This window comes from Microcaecilia unicolor, chromosome 5 (genome assembly GCF_901765095.1).
Source record: "Microcaecilia unicolor chromosome 5, aMicUni1.1, whole genome shotgun sequence".
NCBI lineage: Eukaryota > Metazoa > Chordata > Amphibia > Gymnophiona > Siphonopidae > Microcaecilia > Microcaecilia unicolor.
In genome coordinates this window covers 350,984,893-351,010,403 of record NC_044035.1, presented here as the reverse complement: position 1 = coordinate 351,010,403, position 25,511 = coordinate 350,984,893, and the positions used below count along the sequence as shown (strand labels likewise).

Below are 25,511 nucleotides of genomic sequence, written 5' to 3'. Positions count from 1 at the left end.
CTGCATATAACATGTACAGCACTGCATATGTCTAGTAGCGCTATAGAAATGATTAGTAGTAGTAAAATGGTCAGTAGTCTTTGTCACAAAGTGTGTGGGGACAGACTTAATCGGGGGACTTGTATATTAGCTATTTGGCACAGAAAAGCATTCTAACTGATGCAAGGGGCCGAAATGGCAGATCTACGGGATTAACGCACTTATGCGCCTAATTATAGAATAGCATCTAAGTGTTGCGCGGTTCTGCATAGGGAGTGTGGGCATGGGCGGGTCATGGGCGTTCCCTTAAAATGCACAGTGTTATAGTATAGTGTGAATCCTTGCCCAGCTTGCGTGCCGGGTCTACACCTGGTTTCAGTTGGTTTAACTCCTCGCGCCCAGAGTTGAGTGCAGATCTTGGTGCTATGCGCTAGTCTGTTAGAGAATATCATTCAGCACTGATTTTATTTTTTTGCACCTAATTTTGAGCCCCATTTACTGAATCCAGCTCAATATGTATACGTTGGAAAAAAGGCGGGAGAGGTGATAAGAGACATTTAAGTACCTCCATGACATAAATATACAGGAGATGAGGTTTCAGTTGATACGCGGGGTCATAGGAAGAAAGTGAAAGGGGAGCGAATCAGGGATAATCTAAGGAAATATTCATTTTCAGAAAGGATTGGTGGATGTGTGGAATGGATTTTCAGTGGAGGTGGTGGAGATGAGGACCTGTAAGGGAGAGGAAGGGACTATTTTTTCACGGAGAGAGTGGTGGATGCTTGGAATGCCCTCCCGCGGGAAGTGGTGGAAATGAAAACGGTAATGGAATTCAAACATGCGTGGGATAAACATAAAGGAATCCTGTTCAGAAGAAATGGATGCTTAGGAGCTTAGCCGAGATTGGATAACAGAGCCGGTAGTGGGAGGCGGTGCTGGTGGTTGGGAGGCGGGGATAGTGCTGGGCAGACTTGTACGGTCTGTGCCCTGAAAAAGACAGGTACAAATCAGCGTCCAGTCAGCGTCTTACGGCTCAAGTAGTGACCAGGTGGCTCAGTGAAGATCATCAATGGCTGGGTCTGAGCCTCAAAGAAATTCTTGTGTGACTTCAGTTCCCCAACCTCCATTTCAGGAGTGATTCCCCATCCACTCCCTTAATTTTAAGACTTTCCCTCTCATCATCTGCCTACGTAAACCTCTTTAGCTCCTAATTTGTAGAGGTCAGAAATAGTCTAGGACCCTTTCGGAGCAGCAGGTGTTTTAAGGCTTCTGTTGTGCAGGATTTGAGATATTCTCAGCGGAATTGGGCCACACCTGGCTGAAGCCTTTGGTTGTACCTGAACATGTAAAAGAGAAGTCATTACACATAAAGCAAAAGATTGGCTTTTGCTGAATGGACTTGGGCAGCTTAAAATCTTCTCTGCCTATGAATGGAAATCTCAGAAAGCTCTGTGTTTTCGGAATCAGCAAGGTGAAAGGCTGCTTCTCCTGTTTCAGGCTTGGGGCTGGCAGATATTACAGAAGTCCTCTAGCACATGGCTGCCATTAGAGCAGAGCAGTGGCAGACAGACTTCCCTGTGCCCTCTAATGGCAGGTCCTAGTAATGACTGAGATCGACACCCCATACCCTGTAGCAAGGGGAGCTGCTTTTGAAATTGGAAGAGGGGGTGGAGGTGAAAGATGAAGGGCAGCGGGAGTGGAGGAGTGGCCTAATGGTTAGGATGGTGGACTTTGGTCCTGGGGAACTGAGGAACTGAGTTCGATTCCCACCTCAGGCACAGGCAGCTCCTTGTGACTCTGGGCAAGTCACTTAACCCTCCGTTGCCCCATGTAAGCCGCATTGAGCCTGCCATTAGTGGGAAAGCGCAGGGTACAAATGTAACAAAAATAAAATAGATACTATTGGAGATTCTACAATGGAATGTTGCTACTATTGGAGATTCTACATGGAATGTTGCTACTATTGGAGATTCTACACGGAATGTTGCTACTATTGGAGATTCTACATGGAATGTTGCTATTCCACTAACAACATTCCATGTAGAAGGCTGCACAGGCTTCTGTTTCTGTGAGTCTGACGTCCTGCACGTACGACTCACAGAAACAGAAGCCTGCGCGGCCACATTGGTGATCTGCAAGGGCCGACTTCTACATGGAATGTTGCTAGTGGAATAGCAACATTCCATGTAGAATCTCAAATAGTAGCAACAGTGGAGGAGTGGCCTAGTGGTTAGGGTGGTGGACTCTGGTCCTGGGGAACTGAGGAACTGAGTTCGATTCCCACCTCAGGCACAGGTAGCTCCTTGTGACTCTGGGCAAGTCACTTAACCCTCCGTTGCCCCATGTAAGCCGCATTGAGCCTGTCATGAGTGGGAAAAGCGCGGGGTACAAATGTAAAAAAAATAAAATAAATGCCAAATCTCACTCATTAGGAACGTGGGGCACTCATTTGAAAGTTTCCTCACTCTCACACTTTTTGAGCCCTATTTCTCACTCATCAGAGCTTCAGTAACAGTGCACTGATCTTGATCACTGCTTTCATGAGAGGAAAGCCTTAGGGAAGTAAACCAAGTGGTCCAACCAGTAGGAAGAAATCCCAGCACACCTTCCTGCCTATTGCTTCCCCTTGCCCTGTCCCTCTTCCCTCTACTTCAAGCACATGTGCTCTGAAACAAGCAAGGCCCAGTGCCCCAACGGGTGCCCGGAGCCGCCATTAACATGGCGGCGTGCCCCAACGGGGATGCGCAATAGCCCGAGCGGGGCGAGGCGGGCTCGTTCCCGCCCCTCAGAGGCACCCCGCTGGGAAGGGTGGGGAAAGAGAAGGGGGTTTTAAATCCCTGGGCTGAGCCCGGACGTCCTCTTTTGGCGTCCGGGCATCAGCATGCACCCAGCAGCCGCCCTCCCAGTTTAATGTTGAAATGTACATGTATATATTTGTCGTAGCTTTGGCGGGGTACCCAAGCCTGATGGTGTAAGCTAGGCAGCTGGGGTAGCTGCGCTTACGCTTGAGCGCCCTTGCTGTATGGCGGGGAGCTCTGTATACGATTGGTCAGTCTTGCTGTGACGGCGGACTGGATGCGGCTGCTAAGCCGGAAGGTTGATTGGCTTGGGTATACCCAGGTTTATGATGTTTGTAATTTAAATAAAGCTGCGGCCAAGTTGTGCCATGTTAAGAAAATGCCATGTGTCTGTTATTCTTCAAATATCACGAATACCAGTAGGCCCAAGGGGTCTCGGCTGCCTATGTTATGATTAACGTACTTTTAACTACTGGGTGGGAAACAGTTTTCAGCTCATAAAATTTACCCAAATTGCTTCCCACTTTGTATTCTTTCAGAGGTTCCAAAGAGCAGCCACTGTCATTTAACGCTGCCTTTGGTTCATTTGCAAAGCAATACTGCACTTAAATCATTCTAGATTTATACCCTGGATGTGCTGTCTGAAAAACCTCACTCCTTGCCCTTCAGTTTCACTCCTTGGCATGGTAAATCTCACTCATTTGGATGGTTCACCCTTGGTATCTCGGGGACAGTGAGGGTAGTGACATACAGTGAAAACGTGAACTGGAAGGAGCAGTTTGGCTGTGGTACTTTTTATAAGAATTATCCAGAGATGATGTGGATATTTCAAGTGGCCTCAAGCTGTTGTGCCAGTATCCTGTTTGGAAATTCCTGTGATCTTTCAGTCTGCCAAAAGTCCACAAGCAATAACAGTGGAAACGGTTGTTTCCAGCCCCCCTGTCTTGCTGTTGAGCCCCGGAGAATAATGAGTTAGATACACTGTACTGTAGATGCCACGTCACAGAGTTATTCCTTCCAGCTGTGTCCTGGGCAGTTTTGCCTGAAGTAAATTACATCCTGTAAAATTTGGCTGCCTACTAACATACACATCTAATTATTCTTGACTGTTAGAGCGTTGGTTGTTTAGCAGCAAGGGAGGCCGATCCGGGCCATGCAGCTGCTGCAGGAGGGTCTTTTGTACCATCTTGTCTTCCTATGCGGGGGCCGATGCTGCGGTCCATATTGTTGAGGGCGTTGTTGTCGTGGGAACTCGTGGGAGCAGGGCTGAGACAGGGTTGGGGCAGCCGTGCGTCGGAGTCGGCGTGGGAGCTGCGGCCTGCAGGTTGGGGCGCTTGCATCGGTGCCTGCGTCAGAAGAGCATAAGTTGGCCCGGATGTGGATGCCATTTTGAGGGTGCAGGTTTGGAGTCGGCATTGAAGCAGGAGCTGCTGTGGGGACAGGTCTTGTCCCAGGTGAGCCTGTGACGGGGCGTTCCGGTGAGGGGTCCAAGCTGGCCTTAGTCCCTGTTTGAGTTGGAGTGGGCAACATGGTAGCAGCTGAGGTGGCCGTGAACGAGGGCCGTGGCGGTAATTGAAGTGGATGGTTGCTCCTGACGTTGAGAGAGGGCCAGGGCTCTTTTTCCCTTCTTCTTTAGGGTCTTGGCTGGGAGTTCCTTTGTTTTCTCAACAACTTGTGTAGCCGGTGTTTGCGGGCTCAGGGTAACATCCGGAGGCTCAGGGGACAGGTGGCCATGAGGTGAGCCGTGCCCAAGCATTGGACACACACCTTGTGTGCATGTGCCAAGCTGATTTTCTTCTTGCAGTTGGGTCATTTCTTTAACTCCTTGGCTGCGCTGTGGTCTTTTTGTGCAGGGTCCGACATGGCCGTAGAAGGAAAAGCAGATAAATCCGTCCATAAAGCCGGGCAGATGAGGTAAACTGGAGGGGAAGGGGCCAAGCAGGGACATATATAGAGGGCAAGTAATGCTTTCTGGGGGCCATCCAGAGGCTTTTCTCTGAGTTCTGGGAGAGCATAATCCATTTCCGAGTTCGTCGGATGATGTCACCAGTGTGTGACTGACTTATCCTGCTGTCCACAGAGAACCCCCGTTACAGGTAAGTAACTTCACTTTATCTCTGATCATCCTATATAATAATTCTCACCACCAACGTTCTAATGTGGGACTGCCTGTGTCCGTGGCTCCTGGAGTTGCTGAGCTAGGCTCCGTAGCCAGGATGACGTCACTAACAGCTGATTCCCAGGCAGGGGGAGGAGTAGAGAAACATGCGGAGCTGTCAGTGCGCTGCTCCGAAGTAGCGGCGCATCAAAAAACTACAAGCGCTGCAGAGACTGCGTTTTAAGACTCGGGCATTTCCAAATGATTTGGGCTGGGTTTAAAAGCATTTATCGCTTCTTTCCTTTTTGTAGCGGCCACTGCTGCTCAACAGGAGAAGCAGCAGCGGCCGGACAGCGTTACCACTTGCAGCTGCAGGTGGAGAGGGGGTTTGATGCGCCAGGGGGGGGAAGGGGAGGGTCGCTGGACATGGGGGGGGGGGAAGCGTCGCTGGACATGGATAGCTGGAGGGGGGGAGGGGAGGGTCACTGGATATGGGTAGCTGCAGGGGGAGAGGAGGGTCGCTGGACATGGATGGCTGGAGGGGGGGCAGGGGACAGGGAGGTGGGGAGGGGGTCCTGAGACCAGAGGGGGGCCCTGCAAGAGGGGGGGGGGGGGGGGGGCTCACACTCACTCACTGTCTCTCACATACACTCTGACATACTCCCTGTCTATCACACTCTATCTCTCTGTCACACACTCTCTCTCTCACACAAACACACACACACGCTGTCTCTGTCTCTCTCGCATTCTCTCTCTGACACACACACTCCATCTCTCACACACACTCTCTCTCAAACATACACACTCCGAGGAAAATCTTGCTAGCGCCCGTTTCATTTGTGTCAGAAACGAGCCTTTTTTACTAGTAATATTATAAATGTTCTAGTGTTGTTGTCCAGAACACAGAAGACGCATGAAATTGTTACAGTAGATAAGGGCGCTCTATCAGGGAGGAATTCTTCACAAGTCTTTGCTGAGCATTTCCAAGGTCTTGCAGTGGGAGCAGGTTTTCAGTTTGTTACTCAGTCTCTGTGAGCACAAGCCTTTTTTTTCAGATCTGAGCTTATTATCAAAGGGTCACTGACAGATTGATTTGCTTTGCTGCCTTCCTGTCTGAATTTTCTGCTCTAAATAAACTGGGGAGATTGTAGTATTTTGAGCCTGGAGGTGCTGTGGCCTGATTTTTTTTTTTTGGGTGTGTGTGTGTGTGTGTGGGGGGGGGGGGGGTTGTTGCACTCTGTGATAGTGAGGGGGGGGGGGGGGATACCAGGGGATGAGTCTGCTGATACAAGAAGGTAATATAAATGGTTCCCTGTTTTCTTGAAATTTCAATATTATAGAGTAAAGTTAGATCAAAATTTATCGGAAAAGTGGAGTAATCCTAGCGGTGTCCCGCAGGGTTCCCCTTTATCCCCGCTCCTTTTTAAGGTTTACGGAGAGAGTAGTGGATGCTTGAAATGCCCTCCCGCGGGAGGTGGTGGAAATGAAAACGGTAACGGAATTCAAACATGCGTGGGATAAGCATAAAGGAATCCTGTGCAGAAGGAATGGATCCTAAGGAGCTTAGTCGAGATCGGGAGGCGGGGCTGGTGGTTGGGAGGCGGGGATAGTGCTGGGCAGACTTGTACGGTCTGTGCCAGAGCCGGTGGTGGGAAGCGGGACTGGTGGTTGGGAGGCGAGGATAGTGCTGGGCAGACTTATACGGTCTGTGCCAGAGCTGGTGGTGGGAGGCAGGGATAGTGCTGGGCAGACTTATACGGTCTGTGCCAGAGCTGGTGGTGGGAGGCAGGGATAGTGCTGGGCAGACTTATACGGTCTGTGCCAGAGCCGGTGGTGGGAGGCGGGGATAGTGCTGGGCAGACTTATACGGTCTGTGCCAGAGCTGGTGGTTGGGAGGCGAGGATAGTGCTGGGCAGACTTATAAGGTCTGTGCCCTGAAGAGCAGAGGTACAAATCAAAGTAGGGTATACACAAAAAGTAGCACACATGAGTTGTCTTGTTGGGCGGACTGGATGGACCGTGCAGGTCTTTTTCTGCCGTCATCTACTATGTTACTATGTTTCATGTATTCTCTGGGCTATACTTTGGAGAAGTTGGAGGCTTATCTTGATAAATATGCTGGCGACATAACAGTCATGGTCCCTATTACATCGATGGTTGCTTCTCATTCACTCTTAGTCCATAGCATTATGGATCCTTTAGATTTCTGGATGAAAATGCATGGGGGATCCTGTACATCCTGCTATCAGCACATCTTCTAAGAAGACATCTTCTATTGCAGGAGTAACATAGTAACATAGTAGATGATGGCAGAAAAAGACCTGCACGGTCCATCCAGTCTGCCCAACAAGATAACTCATATGTGCTCATTTTTGTGTATACCCTGTGTACCTGTGTTCTTCAGGGCGCAGACCGTATAAGTCTGCCCAGCACTATCCCCGCCTCCCAACCACCAGCCCCTCCTCCCAACCACCGGCTCTGGCACAGACCGTATAAGTCTGCCCAGCACTATCCTCACCTCCCAACCACCAGCCCCGCCTCCCACCACCGGCTCTGCCACCCAATCTCCGCTAAGCTCCTGAGGATCCATTCCTTTTGAACAGGATTCCTTTATGTTTATCCCACGCATGGAAGACAGGAGAACTAGACTGAATCCTGAGATTATTATTATTATTAACATTTGTATAGCGCTACCAGACGCACGCAGCGCTGAACACCTGACACAGAGAGACAGTCTCTGCTGATAGAGCTTACAATCTAAAAATACAGACAGACAAGACAATTAAGGGCGAGGGAAGTACTGGGTGAGAAGGAACAAGGGGAGGCCAGTTGAGTAGTGGTTAGGAGCCAAAAGCAATGGTGAAAAGGAGGGTTTTCAGCATAGATTTGAAAACAGGTAGAGATGGAGCTAGACGTACATTCCATTCCATGCATTCCATGCATTAGATGCCACGAGGGAAAAGGAACGAAGCCTGGAGTTAGCAGTGGAGGAGAAGGGGGACGACAACAGAGATTTGTCCAGCGAGCGGAGTTCACGGGGAGGAATGTAGGGAGAGAGGAGAGGTAATGGGGGGCTGCAGAATGGATGCATTTAAAGGTCAGTTTGAACTGTACGCGGAAGCGGACAGGGAGCCAGTGAATTGACTTGAGGAGTGGGCTAGTGTGGGTAAAACAATTTTGGCGGAAAATAAGTCGTGCTGCAGAATTTTGGACAGACTAGAGAGGAGAGAGCTGACTGAGCGGAAGACCACTGAGAAGCAAATTGCAATAATCCAAGCGAGAGGTGATAAGGGTTCTGGTAGCGTATTCAGAGAGGAAGGGGCGAATTTTACTAATGTTTTAGACAAAGAAGCGACAGGTTTTGGCCGTCTGCTGGATGTTAGGAGAAAAGGAGAGGGAGGAATCAAAGATGACTCCTAGATTGTTGATGACTTCTTGTTCATCCACAGATTAAAAAATCATAACAGTGCTTCATAGGGCATATTTCTCCTCCGCTAGGGCATACAGAACGGGTTGTATTTTGTACCCCTGGACATTTTAACATGGTGGATTACAATCCTTGGGGTAGTAAAAGTCAGCTATTGTTGAGGTTGGAGGGGTAGAGGGTGGTGGTGGGAAGGAGGGTTATTATAGCTGCTCATTGTTATTATTGTTTTCTATTTGTAATTTATACACAATAGTTGCACAGCATATTGTTCCTTTTTATATTTTAATAAAAAGATTTACATATAAAATCATAAGTGTTTGAGGCTTCTTCAGATGAGAACAGAGCTCATGGGGACTGGATGGGGACGGGAACAGAACCTGCGGGGACGGGGTGGGGACGGAGACAGAACCCACGGAGATGGGGACAAATTTTATCCTCGTGTCATTCTCTAATTGTAATATCCTAAGGAGCTTAGCCGAGATTGGGTGGCAGAGCCAGTGGCGGGAGGCGGGGATAGTGCTGGGCAGACTTACACGGTCTGTGCCCTGAAAAGGACAGGTACAAATCAAGGTAAGGTATACACAAAAAATGGCACATGCGAGTTTATCTTGTTGGGCAGACTGGATGGACCGTGCAGGTCTTTTTCTGCCGTCATCTACTATGTTACTATGTGGGATCTTCAGAATAACCACTAAAACGGTTACAGTCCATTCAGAACACTACGCTCCGCTCTGATATATTCCTTGACAAAGTTTGATAGAGCGTCTTAGTGTTTTACAAAGAGTGATTGGCTTCCGGTCCGTGGTAGAGTCTTATGTAAATTTTACTGCCTTATTTATGGGTCTGTCCCATTGTATCTTTTAGCTCATTTTGGTCTCTCCCAAAAATCTATGGCTACTGGATCCACAGCCCTATTTACCTTTCCTTCTTTAAAAATTATGAAAAGAATTAGGTTATTAGACGACCTTTTTTCCTTTCAAGCAGCCCGTCTTAGTAAAGACATTCACATTCTTTTGCTCACCACTTCAGGTTATTTTCCGTTTCGAAAACTGAAAATAACTTGTACTTTGTAATCTAATAATTAGCCTTAATTAGCCTTTTAAAGGTTTTTCCTAGTCTTTCATTGAAGTGTGAATGTAAATTTATTGATTACATTTTGTAATTCCTGAAACTTATTCAGCTTTTTGTTACATTGGAATTTGCTTTGAACCATAAGGTGTTAGCGGAATACAAGTTATATTGTTAATGCTAATTTCCTAAGTGTCTACTAAGGGGGTAATTTTATAAAATTTTATTAATCTCCTCACTATGTAATCCATTACCTGAATTGTAACAAACTGTATTTCCATCATTCATAATGTATTGTAAGCCACACTGAGCCCGCAAAAAGGTGGGAAAATGTGGGATACAAATGCAATAAATAAATAAATAAAAATAAATAAATAAAAGCGTTTTCACGTAAATATGCCAGTTTTACACAAAGAAATTAAGGATTACATGCAAACACTTACACTTCCTTCCAAGGAACTGAAAATTCCCATGACTTTGGTTTAAGCACAGTTCTGCAGGATTTGTTCTGGTATTTTATAAAGAGACAGGCGTCTATATGTCTTTGTGAAATAGGCTAGAAAGGCACCTTCTTGCCCTGTCGGTGTACATGTCCTGTTATACAATTGCTTCTAGATGTAATCAGGGAGAGAAGCTATTTCTGCAAGAGCGAAGTGTGTTCTTGCAAGCCAGAGATCCAATAGCCCCCAGAAAAAGGGCTGCAGCTGTTATTCCCCTAATCTTGATGTGATCCCAGCCTTCAGAACACCTCAGTAGCGTTAGTTACTCATGAGAGAGCACCACATTGCTGATTAGCAGGAACCCCTGTACGCCCTGCTCTTAGAAGCAGGAACTCCCATACCCTCTGCTCTTAGAAGCAGGAACCCCTGTACGCCCTGCTCTTATAAGCAGGAACTCCCATACCCTCTGCTCTTAGAGGCAGGCACTCCCATACCCTCTGCTCTTAGAAGCAGGAACCCCTGTGCGCCCTGCTGTTAGAAGCAGGAACTCCCATACCCTCTGCTCTTAGAAGCAGGAACCCCTGTACGCCCTGCTCTTAGAAGCAGGAACTCCCATACCCTCTGCTCTTAGAGGCAGGAACTCCCATACCCTCTGCTCTTAGAAGCAGGAACCCCTGTACGCCCTGCTCTTAGAAGCAGGAACTTCCATACCCTCTGCTCTTAGAAGCAGGAACCCCTGTGCGCCCTGCTGTTAGAAGCAGGAACTCCCATACCCTCTGCTCTTAGAAGCAGGAACCCCTGTACGCCCTGCTCTTAGAAGCAGGAACTCCCATACCCTCTGCTCTTAGAAGCAGGAACCCCTGTACGCCCTGCTCTTATAAGCAGGAACTCCCATACCCTCTGCTCTTAGAGGCAGGCACTCCCATACCCTCTGCTCTTAGAAGCAGGAACCCCTGTGCGCCCTGCTGTTAGAAGCAGGAACTCCCATACCCTCTGCTCTTAGAAGCAGGAACCCCTGTACGCCCTGCTCTTAGAAGCAGGAACTCCCATACCCTCTGCTCTTAGAGGCAGGAACTCCCATACCCTCTGCTCTTAGAAGCAGGAACCCCTGTACGCCCTGCTCTTAGAAGCAGGAACTCCCATACCCTCTGCTCTTAGAGGCAGGAACTCCCATACCCTCTGCTCTTAGAAGCAGGAACCCCTGTACGCCCTGCTCTTAGAAGCAGGAACTTCCATACCCTCTGCTCTTAGAAGCAGGAACCCCTGTGCGCCCTGCTGTTAGAAGCAGGAACTCCCATACCCTCTGCTCTTAGAAGCAGGAACCCCTGTACGCCCTGCTCTTAGAAGCAGGAACTCCCATACCCTCTGCTCTTAGAGGCAGGAACTCCCATACCCTCTGCTCTTAGAGGCAGGAACTCCCATACCCTCTGCTCTTAGAAGCAGGAACCCCTGTACGCCCCTGCTCTGAGAAGCCCCTACTTGACATTTCACCCATTAGATTGTAATCTCCTTGGAGCAGGGACTGTCCTTTTTGTTAATCTGTACAGCGCTGCGTAACCCTAGTAGCGCTCTAGAAATGTTAAGTAGTAGTAATCAGGATCCCACGTGCGCCCTGCTCTTAGCTCTTAGAAGCAGGAACCCCCTATTCGCCCTGCTGTTTTCGCTGTCTTCTATTGTGCGCCATGTATGTGAAGCTATTTGTAGCACATTATGCATACCTGTAGATAAAACTGAAAAAAATCATTTTCTCTGCTGTTATTTTCTCTGTTGCTCATTTTCCACCCACATCAACAGCTCAGTCTCTACGATCCCTTCCTCTCCCTCCGAGATCCTCTGAGTCTTTTCCCCCTGTTTTCTTGAATTCTGGGCTGTTCTGGTGTCCACCACCTCCACCAGGAGGCAGTTATCCACCACCCTTTCCGTAAAGAAATATTTCCTTAGATTAGTCCTTCATCTTATGATACCTCAGTCAAGAGCTTCCTTTTTATTGAAAAAGTCCTTGCTCCTGTGCATTTATACTTGGGACAGGAGAGATATGATAAAAACATTTAAATACCTCCTTTCTTTCCTCTAGGTTGCAAATATTAAGTCTCTCCTTCTATGCTTGTTTTTTAATTTGAAATCTTTTATTACATTTTCTCTCCCCATGTTCTTTATGACATGGACCACTGACCATTTTAGTAGTCGCCCTCTGGACATCGTATCTTGTTGAAGAATCGGTCTCCAGAATTGTACCCAGTACTGTAAATGAGGTCTCGCTAGAGACTTACAGAGAAGCAGGGCTGCCGAGGCACCTGGCCGGGCCCGGGGCAAGGCCGCCCCCCCCCCCCCCCCGAGGTTGCCACCGCTCCCCTTCCTCCACCTACCCCCCTCCGTCCGCCACCGGGCCCGGCCCCCTGCATTGAAATCACAGCACCTCTCACCTCCGTGTGAAAGCTTCAGGCAGCAGGGCAGCAGATTGCCTCCCTTCGGGCCTCCTTCTCTTCTTGTGTCCCGCCCTCGCGGAAGTTACGTCAGATGAGGGCGGGACACAGGGAGGGAAGGAGGCCCGAAGGGAGGCGATCTGCTGCCCGCAGCGCTTTCACATGGAGGTGAGAGGTGATGTGATTTCAATGCAGGGGGCCCGTCCCAGTGGCAGACGGTCGATGACGGAGGGCGGGTGGGACTGCGGCGCCGGGCCCCCCTTGGAGGCTCGGGGAATTTTGTCCCCCCTGCCTCCCCCCTCTCGGTGGCTATGCAGAGAAGCATCATCACCCAGCAGAGTCCTGACTTTTGACTGTTTGGCCATCTTAAGCTCATAAGATGTGATCTCCCTCAGGTCCTGCTGTTCTTTCATGCACAGAAGAACTTCACCTCCTTTACCATTTTGCTCTCTCGGGTTTTTGTAGCCCAGATGCAGGACCCTGCATTTCCTAATATTAAATCCTAGTTTGTAAAGTCTAGCCAGCCAGTGTTCAGCCCGCAGACCGGCTAAGTGCTGTGATCGGCCCTGAGCCCGGATATTCAATGCCAGGCTGTTTCTGGTGACCGGCATTAAATATCTGGGGTTTTTTTTGAATGGGTTGTTATTATTATTTATTTATTGCATTCGTATCCCACATTTTCCCACCTATTTGCAGGCTCAATGTGGCTTACATAGTTTTGTTTTGACCTTATCATTCCATTAAACTTAACTTAACCAGCCAAGTTAATATTCAGCACTGGCCATTTAAGTGGATTGATATTTTAGCTATATGATATGCAGAGCTCTGCTGTTGTAGTTTTATGTTAACTTGTATTATATGTTGTAATGAATGATTTTGTAATATTGCTTTTGTGATTTGAAGGTGAACTAATGAGCCTGGTGCTGTGAAAGCAGTGTCCCCGTCTCTTAAATTTAAGCTTGTGCTTATTCTAGGGAGGACATAGACCAAGAGGACAAGGCTCGCTTCGGAGAGCTGTGCAGCGGAGAGAACGGCAAGGGCAGAGAGTGGTTTGCAAGATACGTGAGTGCGCAGGTGAGTCGGGAGCTAGGAACACCTCATCTTGCTCGGGATTAAGGGAGGGAGTGGGGCAGGGGTGTTCTTGATGCTGCACTGGAGCCTGAATCAGCCTGAGTATACTAGAACCACGTGAAAAAAGCGTGGGTTTTCGCATGTTGTCGTATGTCATTGACAAATTAAAAACGAGCAGGAAAAAAACATGACAATCGCTAGTTTTTTTTTTGTGTGCACTCTGTCCTGGTAGTATGTATGTGTGCTGTGTCGCACAGGTTACTTGATCTCAGTTATTTCATATGGGTCCAGAGTCTCATTTTAAATACATTGTAAGTCTTGGGTGAGTTTGGGCAGCTGTGTTCCCTTGGCTAGGAGAAGTCTTTTTTTTTCCTTTTTTTTGGGGGGGGGGGGGGGCAGCAGGTTCGGATGGGGAAGGTGGGCGCTTACTTTGAGAGGCATTACCATCTGGGAGAGGTCTGGGCCTTCTCTACTCTGTAAGTTGGATTCTATAATGCCTCATTTTATGTTCCTAAGTTCAAGTAATTGACTGTTTGGTATTTCTTTTTATTTTGTTGTAATATATTTTTATTGGCAGCGGAAAAAGATAAACAACACAAACCAGCAAAAAGACGCAATATAGCAACAAAAAGCATAATATCTGGGCAGGGGGTGGAGGACTACCCCCAAACGTCCCATACAAAACTAATTAGCAAACAGAATTACCATTAGGAACAAAGAACAACAGTCCTAGGATTGGTACTCAAGAATTAATCGTCAAGTGAGGCAAAGAAAATAGTGGTCGTCTGCCAACTGCCTCCACTGAAAATGTTTCACTTTACCCAAACTTTCATTCCCTCGCAGTCCATCCCACACACCCCACTCAAGCCTAAACCTCAATCCCCTCACTCACCCAGACACTCATACCAGCAACCTCTAATGCCTCACCCGGGCACTCCCCCCCCGCCCACCATGCTATCCACTTACCCCCTATAGGAAAGACCAAAAACTCGTCAGGAGAACCCATCCCCAGTAGACAGTGTCAAAAACTGGCCCCTCAAAACGAGATATAGTCTCCGATCAATATTGGGTAAGTGTTGCTAAGTAAAAGTTTCAAATCTGGCCAATTCTTCCATCCGAGGCAACCACTGAGGGAACGGAGGAGAGTGTGTAAATGTCCAGTACACCAAAATTAATTTCTTAACCAATAAGGCATTATATATAAACCTGCACTGAGGTACAGACAGGCCTTGCAACTGTAAAGGGTCCTGATAACCATAATCCCATTCTACCTGACAGTGCAAAGTGGTCTCCATCACCTTCAGGGCTTTAGACCAAATATCTAGGGTGTTGCATTTCAAAAAAAAAAAAAAAAACCATAAGTACCGGGCAAATGTTTGCACTTTGGACATAAAGCAGAGGCTCAGCTTGGCTCCCTTTGCCCGGGTGAGATCATATCTATGTAGGATCTTAAAATTTAGTAAAGCAGTAAGTATATCGGAAAGTGCAAAAAATTGCTTCTCTGTAAAAGTTTGAGAAAGATTCCTCTGCCAACACTCCCAGACCTTAGCTACCCCAGACATCCAAAAAAAACAGGTTTAATAAGGACAATTTATTGAGCGAAGCTGGAGTTTGGGATATGGGACATCTGAACCAACCCTTCTCTGTTGGTCCAGATGCCCCATATCCCAGTCACCTAATGGGTTTGCGTTCAAGGTCGTCCAATAATTCCTGACTTGAAAATAGGAGAAAAAGTACTGAGAGGGTAAACCCCCCACTGGGCTTGTATTTGGGAGAAAGGGGAAAATGTTCCTCCCCCCCAGATCTAGCAGGTGCTCCAAAAATATGCAACCCCCTTGAGGCCCAGACACTAAATACATATTTACCCACTCTGGGAGAAAATTCGAGTTACCTTCCAGGGTCAAAAAAGGAAACACATTGGTGATTTATGCTGTAGTGTCCTCTATCACCGCCAGGTCCGTTGCATGGGGGATCCAAAACTGGATTTAATTTCAAAAACCACCTGCCTGTCCCTCCTTGGCGTGCAGTAAGTTAACAATCCCAAAAGGGTGACTCCACCTATCAACTCAGCCCAGGAGGAACTATTTCGTATGCCCTGAATAACTTTCATGTATCCACCGCAGAATGGCAGCCACATTATAGACCCAGATATCAGGAATGTTTAAAACCCCTCAATAGATCTTTCCAAAATCAGCTTATCCACACTAAGTCTAGGGGCTTTGGAACACCAGATAAATTTAGATACAGTAGATTTAAACTTGAGTTCATCCCTCCTAGTCATCCAAATGGAAATAGTCTGTAAAGAGTATAAACGTTTGCCACGCAGTCAAACAGAGTCAATGGAAGATCATGCCAAGTCTGGCACAGCTGTCCTATGGCCTCCGAATTACACGTATTAGTTTGATACAGAACCATGGGGCTAGTGCTTAGATAAATGCCTAAATACTGTATGGGTTTTCTGGTTGGCAGTATTTCCAGGCTATCTTGCCACAGCTCTGACCCACCCCCCAGCCAGTACTAACAATTTTGACTTATCGCAATTCACCCGGAGCCCAGAGATCTTCCTGAAAACTCGTACTATCTCCAGGGCAGGTTTGTGGTGCCTGCCGGGTTTTTATCGGCATACCACGCTTGTAAAAGACCAGGAGCCGACTCTCCGCCGCTCCCGGGTACTTCCCCGCTTTTCCCAATATACCACAGATCCTTGTGCTTAAGGGAAATGCAGGTATTTGAGGTCTTAACTGAAGCGTCACACTCCCATGTCCTTTCAGAACTGTTTGGTATTTCTATTCAATTTTTCAATAAACGAATTGAACTTAAAAAATACCTACGGTGACCAGTGACCAGTGTAATTCCAACACAGAAGATGTCACTCTGTCTCTTTGCTGATTTTTAGATATGGTATTAGGCACTAATTGCAACCTGGTTAACTGCTTGTTCGCCAGTCCTAACTCAGGTTGCAGTAGTCTAAACTTGAAGGTACTCTGACTTGAGTCAGCTGCCTCAGTGCTGCCTTCCTCTAGAAAAAGTTGAATTTGTCTTAACAAATGCAGCTTAAAACAGATCCTGCAATTTGGGATCTGCTTGATACTTGTGACCTGGTCTGGCCACTTGTAGACAGGATACCGGGCTCGAGGGACCTTGGTGTGGCCCAGCATGGCTCCCCTTATGATCTTCAGTTAGCTGGTTACAGGCACAGATATGTGACATGGACCTCCTGGGGTTCAATCAGACATCTAAGCTTCATTTTTTCTTATTTATCGCTAGTAGGATCTCAAGCAAGTTAGGTAACTGTCCTGTGTGCACACACTAGCTGTAAGCTCTCCAGGAAAGGGAAGGGACAGTGCGAGAATGTCAGCAGTCTTGTACAATGCTGTGGACACTGGTGGAACTTTAGAACTATTATTATGATGATTATTTCAAGTTTTTATATTCTGCCTACTTATTAATAAAAATAATTGAATCAGCCTCCTGATGTGGGCTATAACACCTGATTTCTATTTTTCTTTTAAATTTATTTTGAAATATGGTGTAATTGCTTTTAGTATATTATTGGAATTCTAATGCTATGAAAATCTCAATTAAAACAATCTAAGTAGTTCATAAATCCATAATCAAAAGACTCGTTCACCCAACCATAAAACATCAAATAAAAATACAAATAATAAAATGCAAAACATTATTAAATTAAAAAGAACTAACACATCTTTTCTCGTTTTCAGCGCTGCAACTCCAAATGCGTGTCGGAGCAGACCTTCTATCGACTGGTGCAGTCCTTTGCCGTAGTTCTCTTTGAGTAAGTAATGCATAGCGCCTTTTTGTGCGTCGTTTGCAAGCTGCTGATGGAGGCTTGTGCTCAGGCTGCATCTGGGCAAGGGGGCATGAGAAAGAACTTGGAACACATCCGACAGGCTGTGTGTAATTCATACTCTGCAGTTGTACCAAAGGGGCTCCCTGATGCAAGCAAGATACCCAATCCATCTATCGATCAGCAAATCAGTGACAACTAGCGAGAGAATAATATCATGGCAAGCAATAAAGCAGCAAATCAACCCAAAACTCAAAGATTCCTGACTATCGTACGGGGGTGGGATTTTGCAAAGCCCCTTCTCGGTGCCTTGCACTTTTTCTGTGTACCAGGTCTGACTGTCCCTTCTGCACAGAGAGCGTTTAGACTCAGAGTTATACGAATGGTCTGTGTGTAGAGTGCACTGCCTGGACTCTGCTACTCTGTGCCTCTGCTACTCTATGTCCCCAGAAGCTCCAGGACTGTCCCAGACCCTTATAAAGTAGCAGGCAACTTCTGATTGTGGGGCATGCCATTTGCTCGCCAGCTTCCAGGGAATGAAATCTCCAAGTCCCAGAATCTTAATCGTTCCTGGTTTGCTCCTTTCTTCAGGTTTTTCATTTTTTGAAGAATAGACTCCCATCTTACATTCTCTCCCCCAGAATGGGACTTATTAACCCAGCTGATACATGCCTTAGGTGCTTTATATCTGTCCCTAGCACACAGCGGTGCCCCCTCTCACAAGTGCTGCCTTATCTTCTTTACCTCCTGCAAAGCTGTAAACCTGTTTCATGTTTTGATCATTTTCCCACTGTCAACAGCTGCAGCCCCGGCAAAGCTGATCTCTGCCCTTCCCATGTCCTCTGCAATCAGTCTGTATTGTCTGTATCAGTCACCAGTATCTGCCTATGTGCCTTATAGTTTGCAAAATCATTTCTAGATAATTTTCTAAATGCATTTTTAGTTTTCATCCTTTCAAAGTGGTAGATATTAAGTGCTTAGGACAGATGGTAAATTCCCAAGCCCTGAGGAAAATGTAGACGGCCTCCGGCAAGCTGCTTCACAGATGCCCTGCACATGTGAAGCATGTGGGAGCTTGGAACAGACAACTTCATTCAGTGAGGCTGTTTAGCATAAGTTAAGGCCAAGGCTCGGGGCTATGGTGGGGCAGCGAACCCCTTCGGGTTATGTTAGGAGACGGATCATAATCAGACTCTTGGAAATCTACACAGGCCAGTCTCAACCATTCGGAGTCAGGCCTGTTACCACAAAACTCCAGTTACACCAGTCCAAACCTGCACCATCTGCTGGAGGAAGAGAAATACAGACATCATTCTGGCTGCACCTTCTGTTGTACTGGTGGTGTCATTAGAATCAAGGTTGTTTTTCTCTGCCTCCCTTCTGTTAAGGAGACACAGAGGGGCATAATTGAACGAAAACGTCTATCTCCATGGGCGTTTATCTCCGAGAACGGGTCCATGAAGGGGTGGACCGAACCGTATTTTCGAAAAAAATAGACATCCATGTTTTATTCGACAATTTGTGAGCTGGGTGTTTTTGTTTTTCAGTGATAATGGAAAATGAAAGCGCCCAGCTCAAAAACGAATAAATCCAAGGCATTTGTTCGTGGGAGGGGCCAGGATTCGTAGTGCACTGGTCCCCCTCACATGCCAGGACACCAACCGGGCACCCTAGGGGGCACTTTTACAAAAACAAAAAAAAGGTAAAAGAGCTCCCAGGTGCATAGCACCCTTCCCTTGTGTGTTGAGCCCCCCAAATCCCCCTCAAAACCCACTGCCCACAAGTCTACACCATTACTATAGCCCTAAGGGGTGAAGGGGGGCACCTACATGTGGGTACAGTGGGTTTGGGGGGGTTGGACGACTAAGCATTAAGCAGCACAATTGTAACAGGTGGGGGGGGGGGGGATGGGCCTGGGTCCACCTGCCTGAAGTCCACTGCACCCTCTAACAACTGCTCCAGGGACCTGCATACTGCTGCCAGGGAGGTGGGTATGGCATTTGAGGGTGAAAATAAAAAGTTGTGAAACATCATTTTTTTGTGGTGGGAGGGGGTTAGTGACCACTGGGGGAGTCCGGGGAGGTCATCCCCGATTCCCTCTGGTGGTAATCTGGTCATTTAGGGCACTTTTGGGGGCCTTATTCGTGAAAAAACAGGGTCCAGGAAAAGTGCCCTAAATTCAAACGCATACTTTTTGTCCATTATCGGCGAAAGGCGCCCATCTCTCCTCGGCCGATAACCACGCCCCAGTTCCACCTTCGCCACGCCTCCGACACGCCCCCGTCAACTTTGTACGCTTCCGCGACGGAGTGCAGTTGAAAACGTCCAAAATCGGCTTTCCATTATACCGATTTATTCGTTTTTGTGAGATAAACGTCTATCTCCCGATTTGGGTCGATATCTAGGCGTTTTTCTCTTTCAATTATAAGGTGGACAACCTACTAGGCTTGAGTGTGTAGCCGGATTCAAGGAAAGGAAATTATCAGGTAAGAGTAAATGTCATCCTAGTTTTCAGGATATCCACAATGAATATTCATGAGACATAGTTCTATGATGCAACTTCTACTTTATGCAAATATATTTCTGGTTATTCATTCTGGATATCTTGAAGCTAGACCTGTTTGTCACACTTAAGGACTGGAGTTTTGTACTTCTGGATGCTGAGTGTGATATATTGTTGGTGATATAGCTACATTCTGAGCAGTTTAGGCCTTTGCATTTAAGTTGTGAAACGTGCAGTGAAGGGCGGACTACTGTGCTTAGTCTGTGGACAACTATGGGAAGTTTTTGGGCTTCACCATGCAGTGGCGTTGTGAGGGGGTGCCTTGGTTCTTGGCACCAACTGGAGGGGGGGTGTAACACTGAGGGAACAGTCAAGGCTTAGCAAAGAATCTGCACCAAAACGAAGAGTAAATGTGGGGCATTTGAGTGCATGTGCCCACTCAGGGCTCTGCTACATCTTTGTTCCTTAGTAACAGGAAGCCTGGGTAAGAGGGAAAAGAGATGCTGCAGGGCCTTGAGCATGTGCCCGATCTCAAAAGCCATGTACTTAATTTTGATTTTACTGCTGGTGCCTTGGGCCTAGGGAGATGTTGGACCAAAGGGAGGGGGAGATACTGAACACATTGGGGATACAGAGAGAAGGAAGTAAGATTCTGGACATGGGTAGAGAGATGTGGAAAGCTTGTAGGTAGATGCAATAAAAATAGGAGGCTTGAGTGCTGAATAATGAGGAGGCAAAAATATGGAAGAAAGCTGAAAGGGAAAGATTATTGTCAGAGGTGAACAAAGGGGAGGAATGGAAGAAAACAGGAGTAGAGAGAAAAAAATGGCAAATGGACAGGAGACCCCTGGAAAGAGAGTTAAGAAGACAGGCAGAGGAAAGCAGAAGCAAGAGACTGGTACCAAAGTGACTGGAAAAATAAAATGCCCAGACAACCAAGATAGAAATTGAAAAAAAAAAAACATTTTTATTTTGAAATTATTAATTGGAAGCTATCTGCTTTAGGAAACGTGCATCTCTAAAGTTGCAGGGAAATGCGGTTAAGTTACTAACAGTGGGGTTCAAAAGAGGTTTGGACAAGGGCCTAGAGGAAAAATCCATAAAAATGTATTAGCTAGGTAGATTTAGGAAAAATCATTGCTCATCCCTTCAAATGAACTATGGGAAAAAGATCTACTTTTTGGGATCTGCTGAGTATTGTGACTTGGACTGTCTACTGTCAGAGACACGATGCTGGGCTCAGTCGATCTTGGTCTGACTCGGAATAGCTTTTCTTATGCTTTTAAGGTCTTTTGCTCAGTGCAAGAGGAAATGCATTTCTGCGGCTCTTTTTCCAGTGTTGCACTTTTTAAAAAATTATTTATTTATTAAGAATTTTAACTTTTATATCAAAACTAACAATTTGAATAGAAATGGAATCATCAGGAAACTCACAGCAAATATAACAAATTTAAAAAAAAATAGGCATTAATTCTAGAACGGAATTATAATCCAATTTATTACTCAGGGACCTTCATGCAATACCATAATGTATTCTTCTTTACCATGTATGGTACGCACATGGTATATATATATATTTCTCCGAGGACAAGCAGGCTGCTTGTTCTCACTGATGGGTGACGTCCACGGCAGCCCCTCCAATCGGAAACTTCACTAGCAAAGTCCTTTGCTAGCCCTCGCGCGCCCGCGCGCACCGCGCATGCGCGGCCGTCTTCCCGCCCGAAACCGGCTCGAGCCGGCCAGTCTTCTTTTGTCCGCACTCGGTACGGTCGTGTTTTCGCCGTGTCGAGCCCCGGAAAGTCGACCTCGCGCGTCCAATTTGTTTGAACGTGTTCTTTTCCTTCGGGAAAGCTTTGTCCTAGTCGGGAAGTGCTCCGCAAACCCCCCGCCGGGTTTCGTGTAAATCCTCCCCGTACTTCCAGCTTTTTTGCCCCGGTAAGTTTTCTTTCGTCGTCGGGGTAGGCCTTTTTTCGGCCTCGGTCGAGATTTTTTCTCCCTCTAAATTTGGTGCTTCGAATTTCGCCATTTCGGCTTTTGATTTCGCCGGCGTGATTTTTCCGCCCATGACATCGAAGCCTTCCAGCGGCTTCAAGAAGTGCACCCAGTGCGCCCGGGTTATCTCGCTCACTGATCGACACTCGTCGTGTCTTCAGTGTCTGGGGGCCGAGCACCGCCCTCAGAACTGCAGTCTGTGTTCCCTGCTTCAAAGGCGGACTCAGGTAGCGAGACTAGCCCAGTGGAACGTGTTGTTCTCGGGCTCTTCGTCGGCATCGGCACCGGGATCTTCGAGTGCATCGACGTCGTCAGCGTCCAGACCATCTTTCTCGGCCGCCCCTGCATCGAGTGCATCGAGGCATCGGGCCTCTGCATCGGCGCCGAGACATCGGATAGCTGCATCGACGTCGGTGGTACCAGGACCTCGTCTGCTGATGTCGTCGGACGGTGGTGCATCGGGTGGAGTGCAGGTGAGGGCTGTCCATTCCCCTGCTGGTGGCGGTGAGCCCTCGGGTGGGTCTCCGCCTACCCTGAGGGCTCCTGCGGTACAGCCCCCCCGAGATCGACCTTCTTCAGTCTCGGCCCCGAGGAAGCGACGGGTGGATTCGACGTCCTCCTCGTCGGTGCCGGGGAGCTCCGGTGACATGCTTCGGAAGAAATCGAAGAAGCATCGACACCGGTCTCCTCCCCGTGTCGGCACCGAGAGCTCTGGGTCGCCGAGGGATTCGGCACCTAGCAGGCATCGGCACCGAGAGGACCGCTCACCCTCTGTTCAGGAGGTGTCGATGCGCTCCGCTCTGGACAGCCCGGAACAGCCTCCACGCCCGGAACAGGTACTGACGTCGACGCCTGCATCGACCTCTCAGCCTTTCTCTACAGCCGCTCTGAACGAGAGCCTCCGGGCCGTTCTCCCAGAGATTCTGGGAGAGCTGTTGCGCCCTACCCCTCCGGTACCGGCGGTGCTTGCGCCACCGGTACCGTCGAGCGTGGCGCCGGCTGGCCCATCGCCCAGGTTGAGGTCCCCGACGTCGGTACCGCGTGCGGTACCGACCGCGGCCACCTCCCAGGAAGGCTCCCCGACTACGTCGGCGGAGGGAGCTTCGCCGATGCGGGCGAGGGAGTCTACCTCTCGACGCCCCCATCGTGGACAGGGTTCCACGGAGTCGAGCAGGGCGAGGTTGCAGACACAGGTCCGTGAACTTGTGTCTGACACCGAGGGTGAGGCCTCGTGGGAGGAAGAGGAAGATCCCAGATATTTCTCTGACGAGGAGTCTGGGGGTCTTCCGTCTGATCCCACTCCCTCTCCTGAGAGACAGCTTTCTCCTCCCGAGAGTCTGTCTTTTGCCTCCTTTGTCCGGGAGATGTCTACGGCCATCCCCTTCCCGGTGGTTGTGGAGGACGAGCCCAGGGCTGAAATGTTTGAGCTCCTGGACTATCCTTCTCCACCTAAGGAAGCGTCCACTGTTCCCTTGCACCATGTCCTGAAGAAGACATTGCTTGCGAACTGGACCAAACCATTAACTAATCCCCACATTCCCAAGAAGATCGAGTCCCAGTACCGGATCCATGGGGACCCAGAGCTGATGCGCACTCAGTTGCCTCATGACTCTGGAGTTGTGGATTTGGCCCTAAAGAAGGCTAAGAGTTCTAGGGAACATGCTTCGGCGCCCCCGGGCAAGGACGCTAGAACCTTAGACTCCTTTGGGAGGAAGGCCTACCATTCCTCTATGCTCGTGTCCAAGATCCAGTCTTACCAGCTCTACACGAGCATACACATGCGGAATAATGTGCGGCAGTTGGCGGGCTTGGTTGATGCTCTTCCCCCTGAGCAAGCCAAGCCTTTTCAGGAGGTGGTCAGGCAGCTGAAGGCGTGCAGAAAATTCCTGGCCAGAGGAGTTTATGACACTTTTGATGTTGCGTCCAGGGCCGCTGCTCAAGGTGTGGTGATGCGCAGGCTCTCATGGCTGCGTGCCGCCGACCTGGAGAATAGAGTCCAGCAGCGGATTACGGACTTGCCTTGCCGGGCGGATAACATTTTTGGCGAAAAAGTCGAGCAGGTGGTAGAGTCTCTCCACCAGCGGGACACCGCATTCGACAAGTTCGCCCGCCGGCAGCCTTCAGCTTCTACCTCTACAGGTAGACGATTTTTCGGGGGAAGGAAGACTGTTCCCTATACTTCTGGCAAGCGTAGGTACAATCCTCCTTCCCGACAGCCTGCGGCCCAGGCTAAGCCCCAGCGCGCTCGCTCTCGTCAGCAGCGTGCGAATCAGCAAGGCCCCGCGGCTCCCCAGCAAAAGCAAGGGGCGAGCTTTTGACTGGCTCCAGCAGAGCATAGCCGACATCCAAGTGTCAGTGCCGGGCGACCTGCCTGTCGGAGGGAGGTTGAAAGCTTTTCACCAAAGGTGGCCTCTTATAACCTCCGATCAGTGGGTTCTCCAAATAGTCCGGCAAGGATACACCCTCAATTTGGCCTCTCAACCTCCAAATTGTCCACCGGGAGCTCAGTCCTACAGCTTCCAGCACAAGCAGGTACTTGCAGAGGAACTCTCCGCCCTTCTCAGCGCCAATGCGGTCGAGCCCGTGCCATCCGGGCAAGAAGGGCTGGGATTCTATTCCAGGTACTTCCTTGTGGAAAAGAAAACAGGGGGGATGCGTCCCATCCTAGACCTAAGGGCCCTGAACAAATATCTCGTAAAAGAAAAGTTCAGGATGCTTTCCCTGGGCACCCTTCTCCCCATGATTCAGCAAAACGATTGGCTATGCTCTCTGGACTTGAAGGATGCCTACACACACATCCCGATACTGCCAGCTCACAGACAGTATCTGCGATTTCAGCTGGGCGCACGCCACTTCCAGTACTGTGTGCTACCCTTTGGGCTCGCCTCTGCGCCCAGGGTGTTCACAAAGTGCCTAGCTGTGGTAGCAGCGGCGCTTCGCAGGCTGGGGGTGCACGTGTTCCCATATCTCGACGATTGGCTGGTGAAGAACACATCCGAGGCAGGAGCCCTGCAGTCCATGCAGATGACTATTCGCCTCCTGGAGCTACTGGGGTTTGTGATAAATTACCCAAAGTCCCATCTTCTCCCAGTGCAGAAACTCGAATTCATCGGAGCCCTGCTGGATTCTCGGACGGCTCGCGCCTATCTCCCAGAGGCGAGGGCCAACAACTTGTTGTCCCTCGTCTCGCGGGTGCGAGCGTCCCAGCAGATCACAGCTCGGCAGATGTTGAGATTGCTGGGCCACATGGCTTCCACAGTTCATGTGACTCCCATGGCCCGCCTTCACATGAGATCTGCTCAATGGACCCTAGCCTCCCAGTGGTATCAGGCCGCCGGGGGTCTAGAAGACGTGATCCACCTGTCCACGAGATTTCTCGAATCCCTGTATTGGTGGACGATTTGCTCCAATTTGACTCTGGGACGTCCCTTCCAAATTCCTCAGCCTCAAAAAGTGCTGACCACGGATGCGTCTCTCCTGGGATGGGGAGCTCATGTCGATGGGCTTCACACCCAAGGAAGGTGGTCCCTCCAAGAAAGCGATCTACAGATCAATCTTCTGGAGTTGCGAGCGATCTGGAACGCTCTGAAGGCTTTCAGAGATCGGCTGTCCCACCAAATTATCCAAATTCAGACAGACAATCAGGTTGCCATGTACTATGTCAACAAGCAGGGGGGCACCGGATCTCGCCCCCTGTGTCAGGAAGCCGTCAGCATGTGGCTTTGGGCTCGCCGTCAAGGCATGGTGCTCCAAGCCACATATCTGGCAGGCGTAAACAACAGTCTGGCCGACAGGTTGAGCAGGATTATGCAACCTCACGAGTGGTCGCTCAATTCCCGTGTGGTGCGACAGATCTTCCAGGCGTGGGGCACCCCCCTGGTGGATCTCTTCGCATCTCAGGTGA

The 25,511-nt window shown here is 48.8% G+C and overlaps 1 protein-coding gene across 3 annotated transcripts in view; it reads left to right on the top strand.

Moving 5' to 3' along the window:
- The window catches only part of KIAA0513 (KIAA0513 ortholog), a 183,909-nt gene that overhangs the window by 116,060 nt on the left and 42,338 nt on the right, over positions 1-25,511 (top strand). For all 3 annotated transcript variants that reach the window (XM_030204555.1, XM_030204557.1, XM_030204556.1), the window contains exons 3-4: positions 13,208-13,307; positions 17,027-17,100. In XM_030204555.1, coding sequence (XP_030060415.1) covers positions 13,208-13,307; positions 17,027-17,100 — 174 coding nt within the window. The remainder of the gene's footprint in view (positions 1-13,207; positions 13,308-17,026; positions 17,101-25,511) is intronic.